The sequence below is a fragment of the Halyomorpha halys genome, unplaced genomic scaffold (genome assembly GCF_000696795.3).
Source record: "Halyomorpha halys isolate HHAL.00 unplaced genomic scaffold, Hhal_1.1 Scaffold587.1, whole genome shotgun sequence".
Lineage (NCBI taxonomy): Eukaryota > Metazoa > Arthropoda > Insecta > Hemiptera > Pentatomidae > Halyomorpha > Halyomorpha halys.
This window is the reverse complement of record NW_027109405.1, coordinates 1094728-1112910: the sequence shown is the minus strand read 5'-3', so window position 1 is coordinate 1112910 and position 18183 is coordinate 1094728. Positions and strand designations below refer to the sequence as shown.

Here is an 18183-nt window from a genome sequence, read left to right as displayed (position 1 = left end):
TAAGGAAAGAAAAGGAATACAGACAGAATAAGGAATCCTTGAGAATGACCTGAGAGGTCGAAACGTCGGATGTTAAAAAGAATAAAGTTGAGAGATAAGAGATCAAAATTGTTTAAAAAGAAACTAAACCACTCTCAAACAACTATAATAATAAAAAATAAATCTAATAAATAAATTCATTTATACGGCTTTGCTTCTTAATAAATCATTGCTAGCTAAACACTTAAATAAGAGTGGGGTACAAAATTAATCGAATAGAAATTAATATCTGCATATAAGTTTAATAAATAATGTTTTATAATGCCAAAAATCTGCTCCAATAGTAATGTATGTTTTTATTACAGCCCTAAATAATATCAATTCTTATCAATCATAGGTCATATTAACCACATCAACTGATTCTTCATAACAAATTGCTACTAATACAACTAGAGATCTTGATGAGAAATGATCAAGTCCACAACTTAATCTCTGGAACCAATTTCGCTGGTTAGTTAACCAGCCCTTGGGTATTTTCATCATATTTCATCATTAAAATTATGCTAAAATATTTTTAACCATTTTAAAAATTTATTCAATAACATAAGAATTTTCTGTGTGTTAGAATGGTGAGTATTGTTTTTTGTATGATAATAGAATAAACAAATTGATAGTTTATATAGAGTTAATAGAACTTAATACAGATTCTTCTTAATAACAGAAAAGAAAAAAAAGGGAGTTGAATCAACCCCTTTCTTCCTCTGTGCTCCATTATCCATTTTTCTTATTTAGGACTATCTCTTTGTAGATAATTCCTATTAAAACTATAATAGTTCACTTCCCAAAGAATTATTAGCAAATTTCCTATCTTTAGCCATAATATATAAAAATGTATATGAACTTTATTTGTATTTATAATTAATATTTTTTTTAATATTTATTTTTATAAGTTGCAAGTAGGAATAAACTCCTAACAAAGGAAAATGAAATCAGAAAATTATCAACAAAAATAGGGCATGTTGAAAGTTTCACTTATATTTTTAAAAAATTTGCTATAGAAGTTTCTAGCCAAGATATAATATTTAATTATAACATGAATGTAAATGTTTAATTTTAATTAAATTAATGGCAACTTGTCAATTTTGTTCATTGAATCTAATCAAAGAACATTCTGAAATCTAGCAATAGCTAAGTATTGCCAGATCTGCTAGTTCTAAATAAAAATTTTTAGCTGGTATTATTTTGTCTGAATCTAAGGCTTTTAAGTCCATCTTAAGCAGCCTAATAATTTATATCACAAACAGCAATCAATAGAAATATTTTTTTAATAAAATAAGTTAATTATCTTTAATAAGTAATAGTTATTTTTTAAAATGTTTATAAGCCAGTTGTATTTATTTATTTTTAATAGCCAACAGATATATCACAAAAAGTTATATTGTCAAACACTCTTTTCTTAGGTTAAAAAATAATACAAAATTATTATTTTGTGAACATAAGTAATACAAATTAATTTAATAGTAAATGTTATAATATAAATTTGCTTTCCTTTTTTACTTCCTACAGTCATTTCTGAAATACTGGAGGGTTATCTACAGGTAACAAACTTATTATAACCAGAATAGGGGTATTCATGATGTTGTGTTAAATGTTAAATGTTATAACTATAAGATTGTGAGCAGCCCTATTTGAAGTCATGTTAAACGTTAAATGCATAAGAGCCCCTAGCAGATTTTCTCAGCAACTTATTGTATAAGCCTTTATGTTTAAAACCTTCCTTCGAGACCCTCATGTTATTGTTTACTTCAGTTTTGATTTAAGTAATTAATTACAACATGCCTAGAGTGAGTTAAAACTGGAATTTGTGTGAAAGTTTAGCTTATGAAATGAAAAAATAACTTTATTCTGGGACATATGTCCCCTAAGAATAATTACATGGTTCATATAGTGAGATTTTTATCTGGCGAGCGTTTACAAATTTTCGGATAGTAGAATGAAATTACATTGTTTTTTTTACTGGTTTTTTTTTCTCAAATGTATCATTAAAATTATCCATTCTGGTTTAATAACAGGGATATGAATACCACAAACACACGAAAGAACTGAGCTGTCACAACATCAAAAATGGCAGCGATCTCAACTGGTCTATTGTGTGACGTCATTCTCCATTTAACAGACCAAGTAACAGACTCTCAGCCATGTTAAATGTTATTTCGTTTTACCACGGCCAAAGAAGGCAATTTTTTTCAATTTAACATGGGATTTTCCATTTAACACGCTTTAACATGTTAAACCAAAGATCATGAATACCCCTAGTATAATCAAGTTTTCATTCTGTGGGGCTACCATAAAAAAAAATAAGTCAACCCCAGGCTTGATTCAAACCGGTGATGCTCAACTCCCTCAGCCTGGTATAAATTTAAAGCATGTTTTTGGACAACCACTTACCGAGAGCTAGAAGGGATTTATTTATATTTGATCCTTCCTTAAAGCGAATGCCTCTACAGCCAGTGGCAGCACCTCTTTCAGACCCAGCTAAATCTATCATTGATAGCTTAGATATTTTCACTTGACCATTAGACACTATTCTGGCATGGACCTTTTAGAAAGACAGATAACAAACATTATGACTTTATAAACAGCTTTATAAATTAAGATTTCTTAAATTGAAAATATTTTACTTGAAAGACAGCATGAGATCTGGATGATTCTGCATTGCTGTCAGTGGGATGTTGTGATCTATTGCGGTTTCCAGCACTCAATAAGGCAAATAGCTCATCAGCATGATCAATCTGTTTCACTTTCAAGCCAGATACTGTAATACGGCCACCAGCAGCATCTTCACGCAAGTGAAGAACATTAGAACTTGGGTACAATAGATCCTTCACATTTTCATTATACACCTAAAACAAATAAAATGTTTGTCAATATTATTTTATAGAAGAACAATTATATACATTTTGAAAAATTAAAATATTATTTTTTAATTATTCCACTTTATGGTTATCAGTTCTAAATAATCCAAAATGAAAGATGCATATTGGTTTAGTGTTGTCTTACAACATACAATCAATGTATGGAATAGTATGGTTACTTTTGTAAAAATTTCAGGTCATTGAATAGTTATATCAAGTTGTATTCAGTTTGGTTCTGATCCTCAACATGTTCTTTTTTTTAGTTTTCTTGTGTCACTTGAAGTATAAAGTTGCTTATTTTATTTATATGATGAAAAGTAAGTGTTGAATAGCTATCAAGAGTGATTGGAATATTAGAATTAAGAGCAGAGTGTAAGTGTAGTTGGAGGTTTGATGTGAGTGTAAATGTGGTTGGAGGTTTGATATAAGTGCAAGCATGATTAACACGTCCAGAATTAGGCACTTAAGAGACTTGTTCTGTACAAAAGAAAATGGTGGAGGCAGAGAACTATAAATGCAAGTTAGGATTGTTTTCTTATGGCGAGTACTTGTTGAAAGACATTTATAATAGCAAGAACTCAACAATCGGGATACTGCATGTAGATGGTATTCAGTCTACTGGACTAAAGTCATGAGGCACTACTGTCGTGGACCATTATCATGCCACATGGAGTATTGGACAATAGAGGGATTGTGTGTTAGCAGAGCAAACCAGGATACTTTTACACTTCAATGACGGATGAGCAAGCTTTGGCAAAGATGTAATAAAGGTTTATGGAACAAAATGTCCACATCAACATTTTCTGGAGAGGTTTGGTTTATGCTTGAAAGCCGTAGTGTTTGTAGCATTACCTAAGTAGATGAGTTAAAATTATTCTGATGCATTAACAATGCAGTAACCTTGTGGTTGGGAAATTCTCCTGAGGCACACTATAAAAAGTAGGTACACTTTAACTGAAAAAAAAAATGGCTATTCTACGTGTTTTCATACCAAAACACTTTCTTCACCACCATTAGTCTAGAAACAGCATTTCCTAACAGTGTACTGAAACCAAAATTATGGGTTGTAGTAGTTGTGTTGTTTTTTCCTCAAAACGAAATGCTCTCTTCTGCAAGATTTCTTCAGTTGGAAAAGTGAAAGAATTAATAATTCTAAAAGAATGAAATCTTATTGACAGCATATGCTGTAAACCACCTCAAGATATGATGCTCCAAGAGTAACTTTCATATCAGCAGCTTGATCTATAAATTTCAACAGCTCAACTATCGTCAGATACGCTATTCCTGGATGTTCTGGAGTTCCAAGCATGGTGAAGGTTTTTCCAGCTCCAGTAGCCCCGTAAGCAAAAACTGCAATAAAGCACAATCTTAAATAAATATATAATCCATTTTAATTAATTGAGAAAAATGATTGAATAATTGATTTGTTTTTAAAAAACAACCTGTTTAAGTTATATAACAGGAGTTTTATTAAAGAGAAAATAGTTTTCTAAAATTCTTAGCAACATAAAATTAAAGGCATAATAAAAAATAATCCCCAAGATAAATTAATATAATCTAAGAATTCAACTCATCATTTTTTCTTTTTGGTTTTTTTTACATCTTGAATTCTGTAACAGTATTTTTATAAATCCTCAATTATTTAAATAAAAAAGTAATTGGCATAGTAATAATGATTATGGTTTTCTAACTCAATTATTGATGTTCAAATAAAGTTGTGATGTTGCATTTGTGAAACAAATTAATCCCAAAAACTATTATCTAGCAATCTTATACAATTTATAACTATTGTATCAAATTTTTATACAAACTTTACCAAATGTTAATTTATACAAACAGCTAAAACTACCCTTAAAACAATTTTACTTGATTGTTCACAAGTCTTTGACTACATTAAACTAAACCATTAATGTATTATTAAATTATAATTAAACTAAACATTAAAGAAAGACAAAATGACTATTAACAATGTAATTTAAAAATTAATTAATGTCAATAAATGTTAATGCATTTCAGTTATCCTCTGATTGTACAACAGTTCTAGTATATTATATGTTTTGTGACTATTACAGACCAATTTCAATAAATCTTTAGTAATGACAATCAATGACATATAGAACACTAAAAAATTAATGCAATGATTTTTTTTGTACCAGTATACAAGTGCCATTCTAAAAGATGAGTGGGCGAGGTCTCATATTTACACCATGTTCTACTGCTATCGGTATAATTTAGACTATTACTACTACTTTAATTTGCTGCTGACATAATTTCTGTACTTATAACAGATATCGACTTCCATTGGTACACAAATCAAGAGCTAAACATACCTCTTGACATTGAATAGAAATCATTTTATGGTGTCTGCTCAACAGCAATTCTTGAACAATTTCTCATATAGCATAAGTGAATACAACAAACCCTATATGTTGGAGTGAAACTTGTGAACTAATAACATGCTTGTAGAATAATTAATTTTTTTCAATGCTTTAACGATATTATTCACTTAATTTGCATCACCTTAGCAGATAATTAAGATAATGTTAAAAATACCACAAAAGTAAACATCAGGTCACATCCAAGTTCGCGCGATGGGAGAGTTTGTATATAACTATTGATACCAATAAAACAACAAAAAATAATTATAAATATTAACCTGAACAATTATATCCCTCAAATATTGAAGATATAATATTTTTTGTAGAAGCTTCAAAAACTTCTTGGTTGGTAGATTCTTGATCAAATACTTGATCGAATTCAAAGTGAAGATTTTTATTAAGGCGACGTGTAATATCTCTACTTTTTTGTGGTACACCTTTAAAGTAAAATAATTCATCCTCCTCTTCTGGATCAAAAATAAGTGAAGTCTTGTCCACAACATTGACAACTTTCCTAAAAATAAACATGGCTTACATAAATATTCTTAAGCTACAAAAAATCAAAAAATACAAAGTATTGCAATCAAAATTGCTGTCTTATGAAATATTCAGCAGAGTTGGTCAAAAATTAATAACAACAAAACTAAACTTAAATCAATACATATATACAATAATCAAGACATGCATACAATATTTTTTTAAATAATTGTATCCGACAATTTAGCTTTAGCTTTACCACAACTAATTTTTACCCAACTATGAAACATACAATTTACATGGCTTGTCAATGTAATAAACATGTCATTTTAAGCACAAGTAGAAAACTTGTGGGAAATAATAAAAGTGTAAGGACTTAAAAAAACTATCATTATAATACATGAGATTGGATAGTTAATTGTAGACACAAACTTAATAATTAAAAAAAAAAAAAACATACCTGCAGGCACAGGTTTTCTCCCTGTCATTAAAAGGCCTAACTCTCACAAACACTTTTACTTGTAAATGACTAGAGTCAGGGCCCAAAGCTGAAGAGAATGATCTTTTCAAATTCATTTTCGGATTTGGTGTGGAACTTTTACTCATAACAACTCTATTTAACATGATTACTGGAATTCCTATTGTAGTACTAATGAAACAAACACAATCTCACATATCACAACGTCACGAACAGTGTCAGTAGACAAAAAGTATAATAATTAAAGTATTTTCACAAGGAAGTAACATTTATCAAAAAGCTGATTTAATTAATAAATGACATATCCAACACCCGTTACGACCTATGGCCGTTACATGAAAATACAAGCCGTTAAATCCGGCAAATTTAAAACACTAGTTGTATTGTCTGCCGATAGAGAGCACAACGAGTTTCTAGCTCTCCAATTAAATTAAATTCCTACAAGATTAGATTAGATAATATTTCTTAGAGCATTTTTGAGTTGAAATAATACTATTGTTATAACCTAAAAATCATTTTACATCCTAAGTAAAATTGTTTTTTATAACACAAAATCATTAATATTTAGACATTCCATTGTAAAACATGGTAACTTACATTTATTTTTAATTACTATTTATTTAGGCTAACATAATATAGTTTTTTCTACTATTTTGTTCCTTTATAAGGCCACGACCCGGACTATCTTCCTACAATATACTTCATAGATCAACTATATTCTTCCATTATTTATTTCTAATTGATAATTAAACTAATTTTTGATTTTACAGAATTCTTTAGGGCCGACTTTGTTGATTTTTGAAAGAATGTTTAGGAATTTTATATTTTTAAAATTATAATGCTATTAAATTATGGTATGCGACTCTTGGTTCAAAGTGAAACATTATAATTAACAAACATTTTAACATTGAGGAATTCAAGTTTTCAGTTACTGTGTTTTACACGATGGAGTATCACTTTTTTTCTAAATCCTTACAAATTGGGTTTCAAAAAATAATTTTTCTTATTTACAAAAGGGGGAAAACTTAAACTCACTTGAGATAAGGAAAAAAAAAATTTACATTTCAGCTACTCGAGTATCGGGGTTGGTTGCTATTCTGATATCACAGAAGGCCTTGATACTATATGTTCAATTTTTTAACAGTATTAACGTTATAATCGGTTGGATACACAGATGTGAGAAAAAAAAAACTAATATCAGACTAGCTCCAACCACAACACAATATTATTAGACCTGGTACAGGATCCTAGATACTCCCACGTTATGGACAGAGGACATATAATCTGATGATAATTGCATAGTTCTTTCCAGTAATCGTTGGGGGAACTAGAAATTAATACTGTTGTGAAGCATGGCAACACGGATGAGTTGGATTATTGGAAATACCAAAACAGAGACGAAAGCACGTTGCAGCGCCATCTCACGCGCGGGAACTACTGAGAATAGTATGAGCAATAGAGCATTTCCAATCCTACTTGTTCGGGAGACGATTCAGGGTCCAGGCGGGCCACAGACTCCTGCAATGGGCGGGGAAGATAAAATCATCTGCTAGAATTACTCGGTGGTACTGTTAAGCCAAAACAACAAGGATATATAAACCTGGCAAGGAAAACGTAGTAGCAGATTGGCTTTCGTGAGCGATCATGATAAACGCAGTAGAAGACGATCTAGGAGAAATGTCTGATGATGTATGGTAGTTCTTGAGGGAGTGGATTCCGCAGAAGGAACAACACTCCGCTTCACCAGAAAATCAGATTAGGGAGGAGAAGTCCGCAGAAGAAAGTTCAGGCAATGAAAGACCGAAGGAAATGTACCTCAAGAGATACTTGAGGAGTTTATTAATGGCAAGATGCGCCAGATTATTTGTCAGACAATGACCATGGGATTGCTGAAGGTGGAACATAGCAAGTATGGTGGTAGTTTCATTACGACGATCAGGTCATAGGTGTTAGAGAAGACCAAGTTTGCAGAGCACTGAAAGACACATCCAAAGCCGATAAGATCCACCATATATATCAGGAGAAGACTAAGTCCATGCGTGTAGGACCTGGATCAAAATTAGCTGTCCTAGAACCAGTGGAAATCGATTAACTTTTGATCAACTTCAAAATTTGAGAGTGTGGATCACTTCACCTATCTAGGAACAGTAATAAGTTGTTGACACAAGATTTCATTCGACACTAACAACCTAATCCCGAAGGCCAACAGGTTTTATTTCCGAACCAACCGTGAAGAAGTTTATAACTCGTTACCTAATGAACTATTCTTATCAATTTCTTCATGATATGCACTGATTTTGGTGTTGGCAAACACCTGAGAAGCTCGGCCATTTCTCGCCGCGCAAAATGTCTCCTCAACTAGACCCTCATCAAACCTGTTCTTACTTATGAAACGGAGACCTGGACCCTCACAAGCACTGAAGAGAAAGAGATTCTCATCTTTTAGGGGAAGATCCTTCATTGCATATTCGGACTAGTTAAGGCCGACGGGTATTAGAGAAGGAAGAGGAACAGGAGAAGAGGAAGTATATGGTTTGTTTGGCGGTATTTATAAGACACATCAGGCTTGGAAGACTGCGTTGGGTTACTCATTACCAGAATGCCGGAAAGTTGTTCTATGCAAGGCTTTATCGGACAAGAGAAAAATGTAGACCAGGGCTTAGAAGCGAGAATGTTATCATCCAAGGGATGCCCGAGACCTACTAAACAAACACAACTCGTGAGCGATCCCACAAATTGGCGGGAAAAAAATCGAATGATTTTACAGCTTTCTCGCACAAGGTTTGTGCGAACATATATAATAAACCTAACTCTTGACTAAGTTCAAATTATAATATTGAGTTGTAGTCCATCTTTGCAAGTCCACTTGGGAGTGCTACTATTTAAATTGCACTAAACTGAGGTTACTTTGGTGTTGTTTTTACACTTTTCTCCCTGAATTTGTTTAGAGTTGTGGTCTTTTTTCAGTTTCATTATTTTAATAAATTTGAAATAAAAAATCTGAGGTGATTATTTGTTATGAATACTATTAATCTGATTAAAGTTTAACCCAACACAGTCACAGTTTTAAGTGAAAAAAATTAGACTTTTTAAGTTTTTCAGCTCTTTAAATAGTGAATTTCATTTTCATTGGACCCATCTTTATCAGTTAGCCAAGAAATTGTACAGTATGCTCTAAAAAATAGTTCAGTATACTTGCCTCATTGGCCATTTCTAATTACTGCGACTTTTTATGATTGTGATTCTTATATACCCTAAGTTTTTCTGTCCAGGAAATAGAACACCTTCATAATTCAGTAGCACAAATGTGCCCTCATCTATATGTTTTAAATCTTGTTTTGTAGAATCTTAATTAGATTCAATAACTGAATAATGCTGTGGGTTCAACTTGTCTTCCAATTCTTCAGCCAAGCCCAACAATACCCAGCCAATGCTATCAACAAACTCAGTAGCTTGAACCAATTTCAAGCTCATACAATCACTTTTAGTGTCCTTATTCACACCCTTCTTTAATTTTTAAATCATATATAGGACATCAAACAGTATAAAACAGAGTACTAATAGATAATTATGTATTTCAAAATATAAACCCTTCTTTAGAATGGAAATTGTAATTATCCCTCAATGATTGAAAACTTATGGAGCATCGCTTGCTTGATTCCTAAATATGAAATACCTCTAGGGCTTGAAAACATACTACTTTTCTGGAGCTTGACACAAAGTGGAAATACTAGAAGGAGGTTAAAAATCAATACTCATTCCATGACATTAGCCATAAGAAAGTAAACTAAAGTTTAGATTCTCATGGAAAATGCCATGGACTACAAATCCATTTAAAACTGTAAAATTGTCCTGAGGTTATCCTACTTTTTACAAAGTAACCCCAGTTTATTGTTATGTACGATGGGTGTGTTCTCAATTCTGCAGCCTTCCTAAGTCTGCAATTGTTTCTGGATCATGCTATTTGCTACCATATCACATGTTTTAGAATTGTTTAAAAGGTTAATGACAACAAAACAGATCATGTAACATGTATTTATTAGTAGGAAATTAATCGGTAAAATTTAAAATATAAAAAATAACAATAAGAAACTACTTTGTGCATATTAATAAACATAATTATAGAATAATGTTTAAATTATCACATGGCTATTTCAATAACTAGCATTTTGTTTTCATGATTTACATCTACTAAATGGAATACCTCAACATTAAATTAGGTATTATCAAAAACATAAAAATCTAATTTTTAAAAACAAAATTAATTTTCTTCACAGAAAAAGAATAATATATACAACAATAAGTACATGTGTAAAAAGCAAATATACAGGTGTCAGTCTATAATGCTGAATAATTAATTGCTGGCATTGGAGCAGCAGCAAGCATTTTCTTAATTCACTTTAATTAATTCTTAATATTTTAAAACATAAAAATAAATATTTATAAGGAATAAAAAAATTGAAATAATGAATAAACTAATAAATAATCTAAATAACAAACCAATACTTATAATAAAAAATACTGTATATATTTAATGTTCTATTGGTAACATACTTTGATGAAATATAATCTGCTAACTGCACATAAAACAATTGTAATACCATTCATAATTTTCACTTTAAAGGAACAAACATGTGTTACTAACCCTAACATATGTGTTTTAAATAAACTCATATTTAAATTGTTTACATACTGTTTTATGACAGAAAAATTAAACAAATAATAAATAAAAACTAATGAAAAACTTAATTAACTTGACAGATATAATTTAATTATTTATATATGGTTTATGACCATGAAAAAGAATGGATTTAAAATTCCTAACCATACATAGGACACTAAAATAATCCTTTTTTTCTTTTTAACAGTGGATAACTTTAGTAAATAATTAAGTGCACTTGATAAAACTTTAACATTAACAAGTCAGGTCTACGTTTCATTGTATTTACCTCCTTGGTAAATCATTGATAAGGTGTAAGTGGATTCACATTTATTACTTCACTAGTACTGAAAAAAAAATATAGTAAAATAAAAAATCATTAAAAACTATCATAGATATTAGAAATAAGTCTATAAAACTAGAAAGGATAGGAATATAAAATTAAAATGATTTTATTGATGAATGGAAATTAAAATGAATTACTTCACATTAATAAGGGTGCTGTGGAATCCCCAGTGAAAAATTAATCTTTACAAATACAAACTTTCATATGTCTTTTTTTTTTTCGTTTTACTGAGTTCAATCATATCACTATTACTTGTGAAAGGTACAGAAACTGAAAGATTGGGATAAATTAAAAAAAATTAATTTAATAAAATACTCATTTCCATGATGATTATAAATAATCCCATTAAATGAAAATTAATAAAACAGCAATTAATTAATATACCATGCAGAGATCAGTAATTACATTAGAACTTAAAAACTTGAAATAAAATCAAAGGAAAAATGACATATACCATTAATAATCCATTTTGAATTTGACAATGCCAAACCTCAAAGTCTTTAACAATTATTTCAGTACCAACAAGACCAATAAATGAAGTATTTCAGGACATTATATATTTTTGAATAAGCTGAATGTTTAAAACTGGCTATGTTATTTAGAATGCTTTTAAGGAATTGATTTCTCTTCATACTAAAACCTTTTATAAGGATTGAAATCAAAGAATTTATTAGACAGAAGAATTAAAAAGAGAAACATATTTTGATTAATTAATAAAATTATATTAGATGTTTCATGTTTTACTGATTTAAATTACTGAAAAAAGACATTTCCTAAGCCAAACAGAAAATTATCAGATTTTAAAACTCTTTATTTTTCTTTAGTAATGAGGGAAACACTTGTAGTGAGCAATACATCTCTTTTCCTTTTAGGAAGAAAAATGATTAAAAAGTTGAAAGATAAAAAAAAAAAAAAAAATATTGATAGTTCACAATAAAAATAATAACACAAGTTCCAGTTTTATTACTTGAGGACGGTCCAAAAAGTAAATTACATTTAAAAAGCATACTTTTGAAATATTTTTCTAAATAGTCTTCATTCAAATTAAGGTATTTGTTATAAAAGTAAACATGCTTTCCAATTTGGTAGAATTCTGACATCAAATTTAAGCTTCCCTGTAATAAATTCATTAAATAAAATTTGTGATTTCAATACAATGATGCAGGAGTTCTAAAATAGTAAAATAGCAATTTTCACAACTTTTTTTTCCACTGATTTCACTTTCACCTCCCCAGTCAGAAGATTAGGCTAACCTCTGTGGTCCTCATCGTGAACATTGGTATGACCATTTTTAAACATAAAATAAGCATACTGCTGTCTCAATCCACCTGCAGTCATAAATCGGTTTCTACATACCTCACCGAGTCGCTGATGAATTGGATTGCATTTTTTGGCAAAAAAAAACAAAAACCTTATCATAGAATGCATTTCACAAATTGCAGGATATATAAAAATCTAACTATTACAGCTCACATTTTAAAAATGTATTGAGAGCAAAGTAAAAGTAGCCTCTGTAGCCTACTACGACTGGATCTTTACTGAATATTTTGAAGTTCTAGCACAATACTGGATGCACAATGGAGCACCTCACAAATTGCCCTAAAAATTTATGTTATTTTCTGAACAGCCCTCACATTAAGACCCATATGGTCAATATTAATGAGGCAATGTCAATAATTTTATTGTTACACCATATTCAATAATTTTGAGAATGAAATTGTCAACATGATAAAAAAAAAAAAAAAAAATAACAAATGTACCTTTTTCCACACTTTATATGAATAAATAAAAATATTATTCCTAGCAGCAGACAAATACCACCGACAACAATATAAGCTATTCCCAGAAACGGATTCTTTCCACCTAGTATTGAAGTTGTAGATAAAATCATTCTTTTCCGCCCTTCAAATGCTGTAACAGCATAGTCTGTAACACAATTTTATAAAAAATTATTTTACTTCACACTAATACAATATATGAAAAAAAGTAATACTACAAGAATAGAATGAAAAAGACATAATTGGTCACTCTTAAAGCAGTTTTCAACTGTGCTAATTGATTAATGTACATTAAAATTGATTTTTTATTCATGATAATTTAGACTGATCAGCGAAAAACATAAAAGACCTGCACAAATGATTAATTAATTTTTAACAAAGATTTAAGAGAAGAAATAAATATAAAAATAATAGGCAAGAATTAATAATAAAAAATAAATTATGAAACTCAGGACATACTAGTAAATGCTGTCGCTATGAGCACAATGAGAATGAAAGCAGTAAAATATTTAAATTTTTAGTTGAACAATTTTAACTATATTTTTTCAACATAATTAATCCCTAAAGACTCTAAGAAAATTTTTCTATGGTAATTTTTATTAAAATAATATATACGAGGAGAAGAAGGTTGGGGGTGTGGTCAAAATGAAACACAAATAAGTTGGTGTAACCTATTTAATTGTGCCAACGTTTCGGCTAGAGTTTCTAGCCTTCTTCAGGGCTAAGAACAGAACAAGATAACAACCACAATAAGTATGGAAAATAAAAAACAAAATATAAACAGAATGACATATTATGATTATATTATCATAATAAATGAATTTTATTTCATTTTATGTCATTCTGTTTATATTTTATTTTCCATACTTATTGTGGTTGTTATCTTGTTCTGTTCTTAGCCCTGAAGAAGGCTATAAACTCTAGCCGAAATGTTGGCACAATTAAATAGGTTACACCAACTTATTTGTGTTTCATTTTGACTGCACCCCAACCCTCTTTTCCTCGTACGTCATCCACGGTCAACTATCTCTCATAATTAAAAATAATATATATATATATATTACACAGAGCTACTGGTGTAATTTTATCGCTGAGAGACAAGGAAGAATTAAATCAAAAGTTGAAATCCAAGACTAGACTGGAATTAAAAATTTGAAGAAGATCAATGAACAAGCCTAGACTCAACACATTATAATCAACATCTGTAGAAAAAAAATAAAACAATAGAAGTTAAATTATAGTAATAAATAAAATATTTAAACATTGAGAGTAAATCGAAATACTTGTTTTGAAAGCTTGAAAAAATCAATTTTCTATCAATATTATGAGAAACAGCTTTAATATCTATTAAAAAAACAGGAATATATGTTTACCCTCACTCATTTTGATATTAATCGTACTATGATACTTAATGAAAAGATTAAAAATGTTGAGGATGATCCTAGGAAAGATAGGAAATTCTATCTGTGCCAGGAGTCTAATTATTTTTACATCTTAGCAGGACTGAATTATTTTCTAGAGGAATGAAGGTTCTGCCATTGCCATGGAAACCATCATAGAAAGATTTATGGAAAGAATTGTCTCCTTAGTTTACAGCAGTAAAAAGTTCTCTCTTTTATTAGGATTTTCTACAAAATAATAACTATTAAAAAAAAAACAAGGGATCAAAAATGCATTGCTTATATTACATCATTTCCTAAAAGAATGGCAATGATCATGAATTCCACCATAATGTTTGAGCTAAGTAATAGTCATTCATGTATTTGGGCATCTCTAATGAACTTGAATAAATTATTCCCCCTATGAAAAAAAAGGAAAGAAAAGTTAAGGACTTACTATAATCAACCATCAATGTATAGTTTCCAGCAGGTAGACCATTAGATAATGGAGAATCAATAATGCGATATAACTTTCTAAATGATGGTAATGCTGCTGTTCTCATCCACACAATGAAATCTTCATTTTCGAAGCCATTGTTATTAGGATCTGTTGTATCAAGTTCCCAAACATTTTTTCTCCAATTTACAGGTTTTTCATAGCCCTCAAAAGCTAAACAGAAAGTATAAATACATTAGTAGTACTTATTTACAATTACAATAATTTAATTATAGTACTGTATGAATAACAAAAAACATGACTAATTAATAAGAGAAATATATAGAGTATTATAAATTGTCTTTAAAAAATAGAATTAAAAGATAAAGTAAGCACGTATCGAAACAACAAATTAATTTAACAGGTCAAACTAATTAATTTAACAAATAAATATGGTCACTAACTTTCATCTATCTTGCTCAACTGTGGAACCTTCATATTAAATTTTCATTTCAAGGGAATGATTCAACCATTCCAGATTCAATGAATTTCAATCATTCAAGATTCAATGAATTATATATGTTAAAAATTATAAAGTCAAACTAAGCCTTTCTTTTCAGAGGATTTAACATCATTCATAGTAATGTTTTCTTACTTGTACCAGGCTTTAGGGGCCACCATTAGTAGATCGTGGGCCAGGGGCAAACTAATACAGTCGGCTTACTTTATAAGTTTTATTTTTGTCAATAATATTAATAAAAATTAATCTTAATTGAACAAAAATTATTTGACACATTATACTAATTTGAACCCAACTATCAATTCAAAGATTTTTTTATTATTAGTGTACACTAGAACCCAGAGATCGCCTTCCCTACCTGGGATTTTACATTGACCTAGTTAAGGGCTCTCACTGCTTAAATTCTACTAAATGAGTTTGAAATAAAACAAAAATCATACATGAATATTATTATTATTTAAACTGAATAACAGGCAAGTAGCAAAAATTAACTATAGTAGAAAAACATTGCTTAAAGCATAAAGTACTACAAAAAAATTCTCACTTTGTAGAGAATGATCCATGAAATTTTGGTAAAAATCTGAAATGGTCAGGTTGAATTTTGGACTCAGTTGGTTTATTTATTTCCAATTCTTGATAATATCAATGTGGTAAACATAAACCAATACAAATAAATTAAATTCTTTGAATAAAATACAGAATTCTAGTTACCTTTCTTAAGATCCTTATCAGAAGGGTTTCTAAATTTAACTTCCTTATCAGATTTCCAGGCAATACCAGTTTTGTTTAACTTAAGTTCTTTGTTAAGAGCTTTAGAAAATATTTTCAAAGAATCTATTAAAATAAAAATTAACATTAATATCAATACTTTAATAAAAATATATACAACTACCAATAACACAGTTTAATCTATAAATAGAATAGGTAATAATGAGGTACTATTAATGAATACATAATGAATTTAAATCCTGATTAACTCAGTCATTACACAAATAAAATTCACAATAATTTTTTTTTGCCAATTGCATAACAAAATTAAGACAATTTTTCTAGAATTTAAATGAAAATATCAAAAATGTACCATTGAAGAGAGAGTTGGCTATAGCGCCACAGGGTGCAATTGGTCTTCCATTAGAATATGCATAAGGATCACAATCACTAGATGGTATTCCTAGTTTTCCCAATAATTGAAAATCATCACGTGATTTTACATATCTTCGATGGTTTTGATAAAAATTTGACAGGCCATAGTACAAGTAAACAGTACCCTACAAAAAAGGAGAAGACTGTAAACTAAATGTTATTATCCACATAAAAATAAATATCACAATAATAATTATAAACCAGTAATGTGAACCACGAGGAGAAGATGGTTGGGGGTGCGGTCAAAATAAGACACAAATAAGTTGAAGTAACTTATTTAATTGTGCCAACGTTTCGGCCAGAATTTCTGGCCTTGCTCAGGGCTAAGAACAGAACAAGATAACAACCAATGAATACAGAAAATAAAAAAATAAATATAAACAGAATGACATAAAGTAAATAATTCTACAGAATGGAATTAATAAAATAAAGTGATGAAAGAAGTGGAAAATAAAGTTTATACATAGGTAATTGAATAAGTAGATAAATTAACATGATTAAGGAAATAAAATAGATATGAAGTTATATAATGCAAAGAAATATGAATATATTAGTTTATTAATTATTTAAAAATTAAAATTATGGAATTAATTAAAAATTAATATGCAAACATTTTTAAACTAATATATTCATATTTCTTTGCATTATATAACTTCATTTTTATTTTATTTCCTTAATTATGTTATTTTACCTACTTATTTAATTACCTATGTATACATTTTATTTTCCACTTCTTTCATCACTTTATTTTATTAATTCCATTCTGTAGAATTATTTACTTTATTATCATTCTGTTTATATTTTATTTTCTGTATTCATTGGTTGTTATCTTGTTCTGTTCTTAGCCCAGAGGAAGGCCAGAAATACTGGCCGAAATGTTGGCACAATTAAATAAGTTACTTCAACTTATTTGTGTTTTATTTTGACCACACTTCCCAACCATCTTCTCTTCATATAAGTCATACACGGTCAACTATCTCTCATGATTATTAATGGCTGTAATTAAAATTATTGTCTAAGACTGAACAAAGTCACGGCTGCAAAACAAATATTTCTCAGGAGTATGTGGATAATAAGAAGGGACTAAATTCCTTCTAAATAATTTTATCCAATCCATCAACCCAGCCATTACTTATCTGCCAGGTCTGCCTCAAGGATCCATTCTTTCTCCTACTTTTTTTTTTTTCTTTTTTTCTTACCTCCTTTATTATAAATAACAATATAAATATATACCTAAGTATACACAAATGTAACTGGTGCCCTTCCTTTGCCATATGGCATTATAAGGGATTGGGCTAGGTCCGCTGAAGGCGGGGGTTACAATATTGGCCCAAGAGCCCCTGGCCAGGGGTACAAAGAACAGGGAGGGCCGCTCCACTGGGGGATAAAAGGTGAGATGGGTTAAGATGACTTCAGGCTACAGAACCCGAAGCCCTTCTGAAGGAGAGAGAGAGAGAGAGAGAAACTATTAACATTTTTTTTTTAAAAGTAATCCGGCTGGCATATAAAAATTAATAAGAATAAAAAAAATAAATAAAATAAAAAATTGATAATGATAGATAAAATAAATTATGGGTGCTTTAATAAATTAACTATTTGGGAATAGCCTAGGAATAGGTTTTGTTTGTGATTGACTGGGGAAGCTTATTCTTTTCCCATTCTCCATATTCTACCTTTTTCCTATTGTATATTAT

At 29.7% G+C, this 18183-nt stretch overlaps 2 protein-coding genes across 8 annotated transcripts in view; both read right to left on the bottom strand.

The window, feature by feature from the left end:
• LOC106684518 (kinesin-like protein KIF18A) overlaps nt 1-6672 on the bottom strand; it is a 27824-nt gene extending 21152 nt beyond the window's left edge. For 3 of the 7 annotated variants that reach the window (XR_001343709.3, XR_010843485.1, XM_014426644.3), the window contains exons 1-5: nt 6210-6668; nt 5551-5786; nt 4090-4244; nt 2661-2882; nt 2428-2578 (exon numbers count right to left, since the gene is read on the bottom strand). Coding sequence is in view for 4 of the 7 variants with exons in the window: in XM_014426644.3 (XP_014282130.1) it covers nt 2428-2578; nt 2661-2882; nt 4090-4244; nt 5551-5786; nt 6210-6373 (928 nt within the window). In the remaining 3 variants the exon portion in view is untranslated. Of the gene's footprint in view, nt 1-2427; nt 2579-2660; nt 2883-4089; nt 4245-5550; nt 5787-6209 lie in introns of all 7 variants that reach the window. The other 4 variants (XR_010843484.1, XM_014426645.3, XM_024358675.2 and 1 more) reach the window with 4 other exon arrangements.
• Nucleotides 6673-11041: 4369 nt separating this feature from the next.
• CDC50 (cell cycle control protein 50A) overlaps nt 11042-18183 on the bottom strand; it is an 8501-nt gene continuing 1359 nt past the window's right edge. The window contains exons 4-8 of the mRNA XM_014426650.3: nt 16428-16614; nt 16058-16180; nt 14848-15060; nt 12994-13159; nt 11042-11234 (exon numbers count right to left, since the gene is read on the bottom strand). Coding sequence (XP_014282136.1) covers nt 11189-11234; nt 12994-13159; nt 14848-15060; nt 16058-16180; nt 16428-16614 — 735 coding nt within the window. The 3' untranslated portion in view covers nt 11042-11188. The remainder of the gene's footprint in view (nt 11235-12993; nt 13160-14847; nt 15061-16057; nt 16181-16427; nt 16615-18183) is intronic.